The sequence below is a fragment of the Chenopodium album genome, chromosome 5 (assembly GCF_948465745.1).
Source record: "Chenopodium album chromosome 5, dcCheAlbu1.1, whole genome shotgun sequence".
Classification (NCBI taxonomy): domain Eukaryota; kingdom Viridiplantae; phylum Streptophyta; class Magnoliopsida; order Caryophyllales; family Amaranthaceae; genus Chenopodium; species Chenopodium album.
This window is the reverse complement of record NC_137838.1, coordinates 61,538,089-61,554,653: the sequence shown is the minus strand read 5'-3', so window position 1 is coordinate 61,554,653 and position 16,565 is coordinate 61,538,089. Positions and strand designations below refer to the sequence as shown.

At 35.7% G+C, this 16,565-nt stretch overlaps 1 protein-coding gene across 1 annotated transcript; it reads left to right on the top strand.

Annotated features, from left to right (window-relative positions):
* Positions 1-12,547: 12,547 nt before the first annotated feature.
* Positions 12,548-16,157, top strand: LOC145630827 (uncharacterized). Its single transcript, XM_081682975.1, has 2 exons — positions 12,548-15,446; positions 15,534-16,157. Exons 1-2 carry the CDS (start codon positions 12,548-12,550, stop codon positions 16,064-16,066), a joined length of 3,432 nt encoding a protein of 1,143 aa, XP_081539101.1. The 3' UTR covers positions 16,067-16,157.
* Positions 16,158-16,565: the final 408 nt, after the last annotated feature.

The window sequence follows — 16,565 nt, the reverse complement described above, 5'->3', positions numbered from 1 at the left end:
AATCAAAGATGAAACTAAATCAATCAAGTAAGAGATGAACTAGAAGAAGAAAATCTTACTAACATTAATGATTGAAAATGAAGAAATCCAAGCACAATTGATCTAATGTTGAAATACAAATCCAATACCAAGAACTTCTCTCTAACTTCTCTCTCTAAAATTAAGCTAATGAAAAATTATCTAAAAGTTCTCTTCAAAAAGGAATTACAAGTCTATTTATAGGCAAAGAAGAAAAAAGGGATTCCCGCGCCCTCTCCAATAAACCCCGCGCCCGCGGAAAAATGGGTATGGAACCCATTAAAAACTTCGCGGGCTTTCTGGGCAACACCCGCGCCCGCGGCAAAAGCGCGGCGAATCACCTGCTCCCAAAGGGTGATCACAGGGTCGCGGTCTCTCTGGTACGAGCGGGCTCTCCAAACTACCCGCGCCCGCGGCAAGCTTGCGGCCTGACCGCGGAGAGTTCCTGGTCGAAATCTGCCAATTTGGTGCAAAAGAGCCCGCGCTCGTGGCCTTCATACCCGCGCCCGTGGCAGACTGGCAGGGCTTGATGCCCTCTCTAACCCCTCTCCGAGCTGATTATTTCCTCCTTGCTTAGTCAATATAGCCCATCTTGATTTCCTTACAGAGACAAATCCTATGTACCTACAAAAACAAACAACGAAAAGGAATAAAAGGGAAAAAGAACCAAATAAAAAGGGAAACACGAGGAAAACACGAAAAACACAAGGAAAGAAAGAAAGAAAGGGATTAAAAGAAAAAGGACCAAAAATAAGATAAGAAAGCATAAAAATGAAGATGAAATCATCCTAAAAGGCTACCCTATGAGTGCCATAAATGACACTCATCAGTTGCCAGACGCCAGATGTTGTTGCCAGACGACAGCCTTGTCGTCTGGTGTTGGAGTCGGGTCTTCCCTATTCTGCTCTTGCTGCCGCTGTTACTTGGTTTTGCTCCGAACTTTGAGCTTGGTCGTTTCCTTTCAACCAAATCCGCTCAAATCTTTTGTAAATTAAATCTCTTCATCTCTAATTTACTGATCTATGTAACTCCTCTTATCTTGGAGGAATCTCCTGTGTCATATTCGTGGTTTTTTTCGGAAAAAAAACCCGGGAATGTCCTCGCTTCCTGGGATGCACCTGCATTTATATCTTTGACTATAGGACTTTGCTTATCTCTTTAATTATTTTAGGTTTGACCTAAGTTTAATGTCGCTTGACTCATTGACTTGACACGACTCAAGGTATAAACTTGACTTGCTGTGATTGATTGATTCGAGGTTGACTCTACTCAAAGTGAAATGACACGTGTGACTCATGACCCGTGTGTGCATTGTATTGTGATCCTGCGACTCGAAAATGAAAAAAAGCAAAAATTTTCCGCCATTTTTGTGGAGGGTACCAACTTTCTCCCGAAAAAGAAAGACGAGAAAAAGAAAGAAGCAAAGTTTTTGAAGGTGTATGTTGAATGAGCTTAGTCAAATGTTGTGCAAGGATTAAATCATCCTAGGCTATCTCAATTGTTGACTCCATGATGAAAGTATTTGGGTAACTTAGGCACGGAGGCTAAGCACTTCGTACTTTGTGATGCAATGATGAGTGATGAGCGATTTTGACATGACAAGGCATGCTTCAGTGTTATGTTAAGATTTCATGACAAAGGGTCCCTAAGGGAAAGCATATTTGGTCATGTATCTGTGCAGTGTGTGAAAGTGATACTAAATTTAGGCTGCAAGGGCTAAGTGTGTGGGAAAATATTATTTCAAGAAGAGTCAAATGATGGTGACTCTTTAGGCTAGGTAAGCTAATGATGTAAGGATCAAGCCCCCAAGTCTAGCTCTAAGTAGATAGGAATGAGCATTGGAGATCCCTTGATATGATCATGGTGTGAGTGTGTGAATATGAATGCATGTTTATTACGGCTGCACCTCGATGTGAGGTTGCCTACGTATCCGTTAGGAATCAGGCCGAACGTAGCTCTAGTCGAACCTCGCACAAGTGTGTGTATACCTCAAAAAGGTCTTTTTAAGGGTTGTAACGTGGTTAGGCTAAAGGTTGAAGAAGAAGGGGATTAAAGGCTCAAGACCCTAGATAAGCCCCCAAGGTGTTCAACCTTGCTTTTGAATCTTTATATTTTTATGCTTGAGGCTTTCTACTCTTTTTTAGCTCTTTTTTTTGTTTTTGCATTTTTTTATAAGTGTGGGCAATCCCGATCATGCGGTCTATCACTCACTTGGCATTCATGTTTCTCAGGCACGGTACCGAGCACTCGATAAGAGACGCAATCTGAGACGTGTTCGTATCAAAGACATTTTCATATCAAAGACATTGGAACACTTACCCTTTTGTACACTTTTATTTATTTATTTTTCTATTTTTGCTATTTTAATCTTTTGAAGTCACTCAAGCTTTTTATGAAATTGAAAATTGCATAAGTTGCACACCATCCCATCCCAAAGTTAGGTAGATGTAGGTTGAAAATTGAAAGATCTATCGTTAGACGAGGCTCAAAGTGGTTTGCCAACAAAGGATTGCATATTTGAAGGGTGAAAGGTGATATGATGTGGCTACAAGGGGTGCCTCAAATCATTGGTATACTTTGTGCTTAGTTTGACAATGTTTTTTTTTTTAATGCAATGCAATGTAATGATCATATGCAAGGAAATAAATGCTCATTTTATTAAAAGGGGAAAAAGAAAAAAATCTACAAAATTAAATTCAAGGGAAAAGAAAGGTGCCTATGCTAGACTTATTGGGGAGGGAAAAAAAAGAAAAAGAAAAAGGAAAGGAAAAAGAGGTCATGAAATCTTGTCGTTGAAGCTCGCCTCTTGTCTTGTGTTGTTTGCTTCATCATCACCCAGTCTTCTCGCTAGCTAGAGGCGATGGGATCTTGTTTGCTTCTATGAGATCTTGAATAAGATTTTGAAACCTGTAGCATTCATCAGTGGTATGACCGTTTTCTCGATGGTACTTGCAATAGGAGTTGGGATTCCATCTCGAAGATCGATTTTATGGCGTTGGATCCTCGGTAGGGCCAATAGGTTTGATTAATCCTCGATCCTAGAGACGGTCGAAAGCAGCATCGTAGGTCATTCCAATGGGTGTGAGTTCTCTCCTAGGTTTCTTTTTATATCCTTGATTTTCCATGGCTAAGACACCGTTATGGTCAAAGGTACTAACATTATTACTAGAGTGGGTGTTTTCAGAAGAAGAAGGATTGTCGTTCTTCTTTCCTTTCCAGCCACCGTGGTTACTATAGTTAGTAGCTTTTTGCTTTGCGAGGTCATCTTTGATTTCAATTCCGATGTCATAAACGGCTTTGAAAGTATTCAAATTATGTTGGTATTTTAAATGCTTCGAATACTTCTCTTGGAGATTCTTGATAAACATCCTCACATATTCTTTTTTGGAGGGCACCTCAATCATCTTAGCGGAAGTTTCCCTCCATTTATTAAAGAAAGAAGTAAAGCCTTCATTCTCTTTTTGTCTTAGCATCTCAAGTTGTCTATAATCGGTTTCAACTTGAATATTGCACTTGTACCTATCAATGAAAGCGTTCACTATTGACTCCCAAGTAGAGGTTCTCTCTTTGTCAAGGGAGAAGAACCATTGTTGGTAAACGGTTTCAAGAGATAGAGAAAATATAGAGGGAAACACTTTCTTATCAATACCCTTAATACTCATTATTGTTTCAAAAGCTCTTAGATGAAAATAAGGGTTGTCAGTCGCCTTGAATTTCGGGATGTCGTTGGCATTGAACTTTTGCGGAAGAAGCTCCTTGTCCACCGAGACCCCTTGTAAACTAATGCCTTGAAATTTGTAGTCACTAGATAGCTTGCTCAAGCTCTCTTGCATGAGGTCCATCTGTTGTTGCTTCATAGGGTCATTGATTTTGAGGGTTAAAATCTTCAATGCCTCAGTCACATCAGTCAATTGATTCCTAAGTTTATTGAATTCTTCTTGAGTTGCCATTATCTTCTTAGCTTTCCTCTTTTGACAAATCGGTTTATCAAAAAGTTGAACTTGAATAAAGGTGTTGTCCTTGATTAATCGCCCTTCTCTCCTTGACCAAGTACTATAGAAAGGGAAATTAGGGATATTCGTTATTAATTATTTGACTTAAACTCTATTCAACATTTAAAGATGGAAGAAGGTAGGAATAATGAAGGTTGTGATATGGAGACAGCATGTAGATGGAGAGATATAAAGAATTAGGAATAGAATGTACCCCCAACTCAAATGACGGAAAAAACCGACTCATGCATGAACCTAAGACATGGTCATGGTGTATATACATATTAGTGGGTGCTTTATTGTGAGTGAAAGTGACATATTAAGACTCGTGTCATGACTATGTGGCCAGACTATGTGATTAGACTCGAACAAAGACTAAGTTAAGACCTCAAGTATATGCATTAAACTGGACAGGCTGTGGTATTTTAGTCATAACTTTTTATCTGTGACTTTTATTGGGATGAAACCAACTCCAAATTAAAGATAAAACTCGGGGCTACAGATCCATAGGTTGTAAGACTCGTAGTTCTTCCTAGAACTCCGGCTATAATAAAAACAAGTTGACGTTTGTGCAGTATACGGGAATAAAAATCCGGGTTGACTTAAAGGGACTATGACTCGATTTTAGACATATTTATTAGCTCCAATTAATTAATTAATTAAGCAAATTCCTTTAGTCATAAATCAGTTTATTTAATCTTAACACAAGTCAAACAAATGGTTAGGAAAAAACACATAGAGTATGCACAACCAATAATGCACAATTAGTCAAGTAGGCACAATCATGATGCAATGAGTTTGCAACCTAACCATGACTCTAGTTCTCTAAAGTTCGGGATATGGGTTAGTCAATAGAAGGTCCATGGTTAATTTTTCGGATGCACCGCGCGGAAGCCTAACCGTGAAGGGTTGGCGCGAGTGGATGGGACACCGTGAGTTAAGAAAAACTCGCTTCCATGGTTTGGTGAATTCAACATTCTCGGATGTACCATTTGTTGCTCAGAGCGTTCAATTAGGTAGATGGAGCATGAATTCCCAGAGGGTTATGTCCATATGTAGAACACATATGGGTTTCAGAAAAGTGAGAAAACTCAATAAGGAAGTAGGATCGAGCAAACAGTGCTAAAAACTGGTCAAAATTAGAATGCATATTTCTGGCTCGGTATTGGAAGAACTTGGTGCCAGCAAACAGAGTCCAGCGCCACCTTTTGACTTTAGCGCCTGGCGACAGAATCTGTCGCCTGGCGCTAACGTCAAAAGGTTGGCGCTAGTCTTTGTTCGCTGACGCTAGTTCCTACATGCCTCAGTAGCTTTCTGTGCTCGATAAAATTTTCCAGTTTCGCGCAGCATTATTTCGATCCTAGTTGTGAAAGATATTCCTCAAATTTCCTACGTGTAAAAATCCTATGTTCCAACTCATTACGGATGGTCTTTCCAATGAGATCTTGTTTATGCATATGACAATAATGTTAATCAAAATTACGCACATGAAATACTTAGAACTTTTCGAGTCTCAACCACTCATTCTAAATCATTGCCGAAATAAATTTCAGGAATTAAAATAGAAATCCTCCCCAGTGGAGCCGCCAAAAACTGTAGGGAATATTTCAAGCATTATCCCTAGCTTGAACCCCACTGTGATCATACACTAAAGTACGGCGACGTCTAAAGGGAAAGAAGATAGAGCAAAAGAGTCGTCAACAAGTTTTAGGAACTTGTAAACCGTTCACGAGGTGAAGGTTACACCCCTTAACGACCCAGGAGTTCGTCAACTCTAATAGATCTGGAACCATGACTGGTAGTTCGGGGATGAAGGTACAAATCCAACCTAAAAGAGATTGAACATGCCCTAATAATAGGCCTCTTCTTTATTCTGATCGTATTCATGTGCGCTTTCTGACTAACATGCAATCAATAGGTTTACCCTAAACCTGTTTATCTATGTTGGTTGAATTTAATGCACAAATAAAACTATTATTGGCGATAACTTGAATTATAATCATATTAACCCTAAACAAGATTATTAATTATCTTATTAAGCGTGATTACAAGTACCAATTCCCTTTAAACATGCATAAAAGGCGTGATCAAGCAATAACAATAAATCAAGCAACATAATAATAAATCATAATAACCATGATTAAAATAATAATAGCAAGATCCTAGGCATGATACTAACAAGATTAATAACAAACCCTAGCATGTCACAAAACAATAAAGATTAAAGCTTTAGCCCTAACATGATACTAACATGCTATTAGGAAAGAATATAGGAAGCATCGCAGGAATCATAATAAGGATATTTGATATTAGAAATTATAGTTGTTACCCTAAACATGATACTAGGAAGATCAAAACGCCCTAACATGACACTAGGAAACATAATAACAACCTAGACATGATTTCTATATCATAATATCAATAAAATCAATTAAAGCACTTACTTGGATGCCTCGTACCTCTTTCTAATAACAAAATACACACGTTAGTAACTTCAAGGAAAATATAAAACAAACAATTAAATTAAATAATTGAAATATAGATTTGGGACCAAACCCTCAGAAATATTAAATCTTTCACGTCTAGGGCGAAGGCAACTTCGAATTATGCTAGGTGTGTCTAGTGCTAATGTATGAGGAATTGTGTTTGTAAAAGGGTTGGCTTAAAAAAAAAGAGGGAATTAAGAATTTCCTGATGAGAGTTGGTGATTGAAAAAGGGGAGATATGACCTCTATTTATAGGAAAAAAGAGAGTCGAAAAATAAAGAAAAGAATCCGAATTCGAATCGAAATAAAACTCGATGGACAGCAGTTTTTTTGGATTTTGTTTTTATCATATCTTTTGATCCAGAAGTCCAAATAAGGCATAAAATATGCCGTTGGAAATTTCTTGAAGTCTACTTTCCAACCCAATTAAAATCATATTAAAATATTTTGTAGATAAAAAGATATAGCCGAAATAGTAAGACGGTATCAGTTTTGGATAGAGTTTCATATCTCATTCATATCTTTTTCGTTATAAGTTAGATTTAATATTATAATATATCATTTGAAAGATAATTTCTTGAACTATCCAACCATATAAAATTTGGATAAATATTATGAGGAACGAAAATAATATCTAAATATATTCCATTGCGTACAAAACAAGGATTCTCAAAAGGAGTAGTTTTGTTCAATTTCAAACTCTTTGAAACATAATTATCAATCCTAACTCCATTAGGATTTAAGAGAACCTTCTAGAGTATTCTAGAAGACAATAATCAATCCTAGTAGCTTTAGGTATGATAATTCATAATAGGCCCTCCTCTAGATCATTGGGTCGTATGTAAGAACCAAATCGGGCCTAGTTTAGTATTTTGGCCATAACTTCCTCATAATTCATCGGAATTGGGCTTATAATATATCGTTGGAAAACACTTTTTGAGACCTATCCAACTACACCATTATTGGACCCTTGTCATGGACCAAACTAAACTGGATTGGCTATTTTCATAAAATAGAGCAGGTTTTTGAAAACAAAAAGAAAGATTTTTAATAAAAACTAAACGCAACATTAGACTTTTCACAATTTCACTTCATTCGATTATGATTCGACGCGAAAGGTATTCATCACTGAGTTTGGTTTTGGGAAGACACAAATGGGTGTCTACACCAGCAGAATGTAATCGAGAGGCAAGAAAAGCATAATGACGAACATCACCTGCAGAATAAATACCAAGTCCGTCAAACGCAAATGGTAAGGTGGCAAGCTGCCACTACCAATCGCCAAACCCAGGCCCCGAAGCAGTAACGATACGCTCGAAGGAAGAACGAAGAGCCTCGTCGAAAGTGCGCTGAGCTACCTCAAAAGTACTAGGAGGACAAGTACGCAAAGCAAAGTAGAGTTTAGAAACTCCGATACTGCCATAAGCAACAACAGCTCACACTGGGGATCATCGAGCTTAGCAACCTATTATTATTATTATTATTATTATTATTATTATTATTATTATTATTATTATTATTATTATTATTATTATGCATCCTCATTCCTCATTCCTCATTCCTCAAATAGGTCCAGCTCTGCTTTGCTATGTTCTGCTCTACTTTACTCTTCTGAAATCTGCTGATTCAATCTGCTTTGCTCTGCTAACACTTGCACTAATCTGCTGAAATATGCGCTGATTGCCCAGAAGCTCAAAAGAACTGAGTCTAACTATGTACTTTATGTTATAAAATTTTGTTTGGTCCTCACCCTATAATGTGATGTGTTATGATCGGTACAAAATGGAGAGAGTAGAGCCTTTTTTAAATTTTTAATTTTATTTTTATTATAAGGAAAGGAAAACAAGATTTTTTTTTTTTTTTTTTTTTTTTAAGGAAACAAGAAGTTAGGATAGTCTCCTATCAATACTATACCCTAACTTATCAGAATAAATAAAATAACTTAAATATTATCTTGGCGAGCTTGCATAAAATAGCCTAGAGAAGCAACATAGTCTGCTACTCTATTACGTTCTCTATAAACACAAACACAGAGTATAGTGCTATGTGAACATATACGGCAATATTGACAATTCACTAATGTGATAAAATAGAAAAATGGAGATAAATATTAATTAAAAAAACTTTACTTTTTATTTTTCTCTTTTTGGTTTTAATTATTTTTAAACTCAACTCAACTTAGGGTTTTGTACCATAATATATATATTTGCCACGATAGACTATTACACTAAGACGAGGTTAGGTAGGAACAAAAGGTGTATTATGCATAGAAAATGAAAAACAATACGAAATTTGCAGCTCATTTTGATTCCTTTTCAAAGTATTCAGAAGTAGTGTGACTAACTCATTACAACTCTATTTCTTTTCTCTTTTCCTTTTTTTCTTAAGTAGGTGTGTAGCATAACTAGTAGTTAACTTAAACCTTATATTAATACTTATTTATAATAATAATGTTGTAGCAGTAGCAGTAGAATAGTTAGAGTTAAGAAAAAGTATATGCAGAAATAACATTGGATCTCGTACAAATTTGCTAACTTCAATGGATGCTCTTGTGCTCTGTCAGTTGAAAAACATTTTAGGACATAATGTATGCTCTATTAACCTTAGTTATGCATCGAATATCACGCGATTAATACATAATGTAGCATTACTATATTTACTACTCCCTCCGTCCCCGATTGATAGTCACTTTTGTCATTTTTTGTGACTCAAAATGTTAGTCACATTTGCTTTTTTCAAGTACTATTAATATTATTTTTTTTTTACCAAAATTCTCTAACATTTGCAAAAATATTTGTGCAAATTTAAATTTTTCATGTAAATTTTACTTTCCCATGTACTTTAATTACTTTCTCTCTCTACTTTTTTTGCATACCCAATGTTAATTTACTTTTTCAATGTACTTTCTTTAATTCTCGTTAGTTCCCGTGATTTTTCTTCAAAAGTGACTATCAATCAAGGACGGAGGGAGTAATAGTTAATGTACGTTTATGTATGTTTATATACTTATATATCACGCTTGTTGGAGGCATGAAGTATTTTGTGATTAACACAAGTTAGCGGCTTTTTCAATCCTTCATCATTTTTTTTGTAGCCTTATAAAGATTATCTTCTTCAGTCTTCAATGTAGTCTGAAGAACAGAAAATTTTGGTATAGTTTGAAAGCCATACACATGCAACATGCACAATCATTAGTAGTGTTTACCTATATTTTTTTTTATTTATTATTTTTTTACCTGATAAGTCGATAATACAAGTACATCAGTATTGATAGATATTATAACTATGATAATATTATCCTCTGAATACAACCAATGTAATACATACCATGCTTGTTATTAAACCATTGTAATACCTCCGTTAATGGTTATCTGCAATTTTGGGGTATTATTTATGAGATATAAAAATTTTCAAAGTTGCGTATAAGCATTAATAGAGGTATGGAGTATTACAATGGTTTAATAACAAGTACGGTATGTATGTATTACATTAGTTGTACCATAATAAGGGTTTACAACTCTTTCAGGTCTCAGATATAAAGCGGCGGTTTTAATTTTGAGATGTATACTATAAAACAAGTAAATTTTATATCTAAACCTATTTGCTTTGTTAAAAAAAATTTAAATTGCATAAGTCCAAATTTACTAAGGCCGTAACTTACTAAATTGTGAGTGAAATTTATTTTTGTGTAGTGAATAATAAATCAAATAATAATATTTGAGCTCAAAAAGATTGATCAACTCAAAATCAAATGTTATAACTTTGATGGTGGCTTGATATCATCCTAGTCTCCCATATACTCAATGGCGAGGGGAGGGGAGGGAAGGAAGAAAGGAAACCTAAGCTCCAAAACCAACTATGAGAATCAGCCCCGTTCCTGGAAATTAATGGGCCCTAGACATAATGTAAGAAAAGGGCCTCTTACGTAAACAAAATTTTTTACACACAATAGTTTTAAATAAGGGTAATGCTATACATAGCCCTTAGGGCTATATATAAACATTAAAAACACTTTTGGAAATTGTATAAAATTAGGAATTCATGAAAAAAAAAACACGCGTATATCAGTGTAATTAGTATGAATTTGTCATGATTTTCTAAATTTAAACAATTTTCAAGAGTATTTTAATGCTTATATGTAGCCCTAAAGGCTATGTATAGCAATTTCCTTAAATATAAGACAATGAAAATAGTTTTAAATACGGAGTATAAAACAATGAAAATAGCTTATATTATTTGAATAATAAGTCTCCATATACAATACTGGAGTAATAACTTTGCATAATATTTCGTTAATTGAATAAATATGAAACGGTGTAATTGAAAAGATTAATATTTTGAAACAGGTGCTCATAAAAACCGGAAGATTAGAAGAAGTGAAGAGGTTAGATTGCATTTTTATCTCCACCTAATTGACATCTAAGTAATTTAATGTTAATTGCTAACTAAATGCAATAATTATCTTTTTAAAAAGTAGCTTTTTTCAATGAGTAAAAACTATAGAGTAAAATTCTACAACTATGCAAATTGATTTTGTTTTTATTTATTTATTTTGGGCCCCTTTATGACGTCGGCCCTGGCGGTCGCACTCGAGGCCTACCCCTTGGGGGCGGACCTGATGAGAATTTAATTATATGATGGTAAATTATAATAATAAATTCACAAACCCATTATATCTTATCATGAGAAAATAATTGTTTAATTTTTACTTAATTGTTTAGACGAAGTTATTCCTAAGTGATTAGGTCAAGTTGATTGGATTGGGTTAGCAAGATATATACAAGTGCAACATATGTTGGAAAATTACAAAATTTTAAAAAATAGTCATTCATAACCAAATTTCTTAAACAATACCATTCAAATGATGTATAAATAAATTCAGCAAAAAATCATTATTACGGAGTAAAATTAACAGTTTTTATAGTTGAAGTTTTATTTTACATTAAATTCCACGTAATATCATTTAATCAAACAAATGTAATCCGTACTAAAATTTTCAAATTTGGGTCACAAAATTTTCTTCAAGACCCTATCAAATCATACTAAACTATAATCCTCAAATTGACAAATTCTATCACTCAAACTTAAAACATAAGTACATAACATCAACAAATGGTTAAGAAGAAAAAGAACTTACACCAATAATTTGATATTCCGTACATTTACACAATTACGCAGTAGGCTTGCTCGCTTAAAAAAAAAAAAAAAAAAAAAAAAAAAAAAAAAAAAAAAAAAATCAAAAAGTCATTTAAGCTCTCTTGCAAGGTTTTTTTTTTTCCTCTTTTTGGAAGCTCTCTTGCTAGGTTTTTTTTTTTTTTTTTGGGAAGCTCTCTTGCTAAGCTGACAAGTTGTTATAACAGGTAGTATGAAAAAAGGAAAACAAGAAATATAATTTTGTGACAGAATTTACGTACTGTAGAATTTTGTAAATATAAATTTTGTGTAAAATTCAAAATTTAAGAAAGATGACGTAAAAAAAACCATAGAATTGAATAACGAGCCAAAGTCCAACTACACTACTACTAATAAAATTTATTAATGACTTTAAGCCTTTAAGGTCATCTCTATGTCCTAATATAATTATTTAATTAAATTCAAAATTAAATAAAAAAATATTACTGTAATAATTTAAAATTAAAAAAACTGAAAAAACAAATGTAGTTGTCTTCTTCCCTGCCTTCACTCTTCACTTCCTCTGCTTTAAAATATACACTTCCCCACTCCCATTTCACAGAAACAGAGCCACAGAGGCATTCAATGTGCAAACCTTGCTAATTTCTAGGTATTCCTTCCTTCACCCACTTGTTTTTCTTTTTCTTTTTTATTTCCTTTTGTTAATTTTTATTTTAATTTCAATTCTTTCTTAAAAAAATTTATTTCTACTCTGTTTTTGGTTGGGTTTTTGAGGTTTTTGAGTTCATACCAAGCAAGACACACAAAACACAGAAACAGAGGAAAGAAAATTAGAAACCCAAAGATTAAATTTTTTTAAGCTAAACACAACCCAATGAAGAAAAAGTTTGGAATTTGAGGCAAATGTTTTTAACTATAATGTTTAATTCAAGCCAAAAACACCTCCATTTTTCATTCTCATTTCATTTTCTCCTTTTCCTGTTTCATTTACATCTTTTCTGTATATCTCCTTCTATTGCCACCGCCGCGGCGGCTTCTAATGAAGCCGCCGTATTATATTCATGGCTCCACGGTGGTGACCAACCGCCGCCGGTGGAGCTTTCTCATTGGAATTTAGTGGACCCCACTCCATGCAAATGGAGTTCAATAAAATGTTCATCACAAAACTTTGTTACTCAAATTAATATTCAGTCACTTCCTCTTCAACTTCCTTTTCCTTCTAATTTCTCCTCTTTTAAATCTTTGCAAAAACTTACTATTTCTGGGTGTAATTTAACTGGGTCTATTCCAAATGAGGTTGGAAAAATTTCTTCTTTAATCTCCATTGATGTTAGTTCAAATTCATTATCTGGGTCAATCCCAGATTCTGTTGGAATGCTTGAAAATCTGCAAGATTTAATCTTGAACTCAAATCAACTTACTGGGTCAATCCCACCTCAACTTGGTAATTGCTCGAGTTTGAAGAATTTGTTGTTGTTTGATAATCAGATTGGAGGTATTTTACCCTCTGAATTAGGGGAAATTAGCAGTCTTGAGGTGATGAGAATTGGGGGTAATAAAGACATTGAAGGTAAAATTCCTGAAAATTTTGGTGATTTGAGTAATCTTACTGTTCTTGGTCTTGCTGATACTGGAATTTCTGGGTCATTACCTTCTAATTTGGGTAAGCTTTCAAAGCTTGAAACACTTTCTATTTATACAACTTCTATTTCTGGTGTAATTCCTGCTGATTTGGGTAATTGTTCTGAGCTTGTTAATATTTATTTGTATGAGAATAGTTTATCTGGGTCAATCCCACCTGAAATTGGGAAGTTGAAAAAGCTTGAGAAATTGCTACTTTGGCAGAATTCTCTTGTGGGTTCTATCCCAAGTGAGATTGGGAATTGTACTAGTTTGAGGAGTATTGATGTTTCTTTGAACTCGATTTCGGGTTTGATTCCATTGTCAATTGGGGGTTTGTCTAATCTTGAGGAATTAATGCTTAGTAATAACAATGTGACTGGTTCAATTCCTGCTGTTTTATCAAACTGTAGTAATTTGGTTCAGTTACAGTTGGATACTAATCAGATGTCTGGTCTGATCCCACCACAACTCGGCTCACTTTCGAAGCTGACTGTGTTCTTTGCTTGGGCTAACCAGCTTGAAGGTAGCATTCCTTCGAGTTTGGCTAGTTGTAGTAACCTCGAATCTCTTGATCTGTCTCATAACTCTCTCACTGGTAGCATTCCTCCAGGGTTGTTTCAGATAAAAAATCTCACTAAACTTCTGCTTCTTTCTAATGAGATATCTGGTACCCTCCCTCCGGAGATTGGTAATTGCACCTCATTAATTAGGCTTCGACTTGGACATAACCGGATAGCTGGGGAAATCCCTCGAGAAATTGGGGGTCTTACAATGTTAAACTTCCTTGATTTCTCTAGTAACCACTTTTCTGGAGTTGTTCCTGTTGAGATTGGGAGTTGTAGTGAGTTGCAAATGCTAGACCTTAGCGGTAACAACTTGAGGGGTTCGCTACCTTCTACATTGTCATCCCTCTCTTCTCTCCAAGTATTGGATGTTTCATCCAATGGATTTACGGGTGAAATCCCAGCTAGTTTTGGCCGTCTTGTGTCACTGAATAAGCTGGTTTTGAACAAAAATATGATCACTGGATTAATTCCATCATCTTTAGGCCTATGTTCGAGTCTTCAGTTGCTTGATCTTGGCAGCAATAAGCTTTATGGAGAGATTCCAAGTGAATTGTGCGATATTGAGTCTCTTGGAATCGCTCTCAATCTGAGTAAAAACATGCTTTCTGGTCCAATCCCATCTCAGCTATCATCATTAAACAAGCTCTCAATATTAGACCTTTCACATAACAAGCTCAGTGGAGTTTTAAGTCCACTTGTTGGGCTCGATAACCTTGTTTCCCTTAATATTTCGTACAACAACTTCAGTGGTTTCCTCCCTGATAACAAGCTCTTCCGGCAGCTTCCTTCAGAATCTTTGGAGGGAAATGAAGAGCTGTGTTCTGTTGGAAAAGACTCGTGCTTCTCGAGCCACCTCAATGCATCAGGTTCCAAGGATGATGTAAAAAAAGCTAGGATCCTCAAAATATCCATTGCTTTCCTTATTATCCTGACAATTGCAATGGTTATAATGGGGGTTGTTGCTATGCTTCGAGCACGAAAAACTGTGAAAGATGAGCAGGATTCAGAGTTGGGTGATTCATGGCCTTGGCATTTCACTCCTTTCCAGAAGCTTAATTTCTCAGTTGATCAAGTGCTTAAATGTCTCGTGGATTCAAATATCATTGGTAAAGGTTGTTCAGGAATGGTTTATCGAGCTGATATGGCTAATGGCGAGGTCATTGCTGTAAAAAAGCTTTGGCCAACTGCAAGCCCTGCATCAAAGGGTGAGGAGGAAAAGGGTGGTGTACGAGACTCGTTCTCTGCTGAGGTTAAGACCCTTGGGTCAATTCGCCACAAGAACATTGTCCGATTCCTAGGGTGCTGTTGGAACCGAAATACAAGGTTGCTTATGTATGATTACATGCCGAATGGGAGCTTGGGGAGTCTCTTGCACGAGAGTTCAGGAAATGCCTTGGAATGGGGCCTTAGGTACCGAATCCTACTTGGTGGTGCTCAAGGTCTTGCGTATTTACATCATGATTGTACTCCACCGATATTTCATCGAGACATCAAGGCAAACAATATCCTCATTGGCCTTGAGTTTGAGCCTTATATTGCAGATTTTGGCTTAGCAAAACTTGTTGATGATGGCGATTTCAATCGTTCCTCCAACACAGTTGCTGGCTCTTACGGATATATAGCTCCTGGTTAGTATAATTATGACATTTTCATATCCTACAATTTGTTCTATTTAAAGGTTGATGAATTCTAAATGCTAATTTTTTTTGTTGCAGAATATGGTTTCATGATGAAAATAACGGAGAAGAGTGATGTGTATAGCTACGGAGTAGTAATGTTGGAAGTTCTAACAGGAAAGCAGCCCGTGGATCCCACAATCCCCGGAGGGATGCACGTTGTAGATTGGGTGAGGCAGAAGAGGGGAGGGATTGAAGTCCTTGATCCGAGCTTATTGTCTAGACCTGAAACCGAGATTGAAGAGATGGTGCAAGCATTAGGTATCGCGTTACTATGTGTAAACTCCTCACCAGATGAGAGACCGACAATGAAAGACGTGGCTGCAATGCTCAAGGAGATAAAGGATGAAAAGGAAGAATATGCTAAAGTTGATATGTTGCTTAAGGGATCACCTACAACAAGAAATGATCAAGGAAATAAGAGCCCTCGAACTAGCGAATTAAGAGTCGGAACATCAACATCAAGGTTAACTGATGTAGAAAACTTCTACCCAGAAAGCAGTAACACAAGCTTTTCTGCATCCTCATTGCTTTACTCATCCTCTAGTCCTAGGTTGAGCAACTTGAGTTAAGTAAAAAAAGGGATATACATTCGACATTTTCGACTAGAACTTGGTCATTGCATTTGTTGGTTAGCTACTTAGCTTAATTACATGTCTCATTTAGTGGGTTAATAATTTTTATTTATTAATTTTTCTTAATCTTGTTTATTTCCTGGCCATGCCATATTTTCTGTATAAAGAAGAAAAAGTTGATGTTAGTTTATACCTAAGTGGATTACAATTTGTCTTCTACTTTCTTGTTTCCAGATTTTGAGGTGCAATTGTTAGCTTTAGTACAAAATATAGCTGGAATGTAACACTACCAACCCCAACAGAAACATAAAAAAACAACAAAAGGCCAACAGAAAAACAAGCGAGTCCATGACATCTCTACCATTTTATGGTGCATTTGAGATTAGTGACGCGTGCATTATGCACAAGTATTGTACGAGGAAGCTGGTTGGAACGGACGTGTGGACAACCCACGCCCGTTTCACACTTAGAACTTGTTTAGTTCAAGCTAAAATTC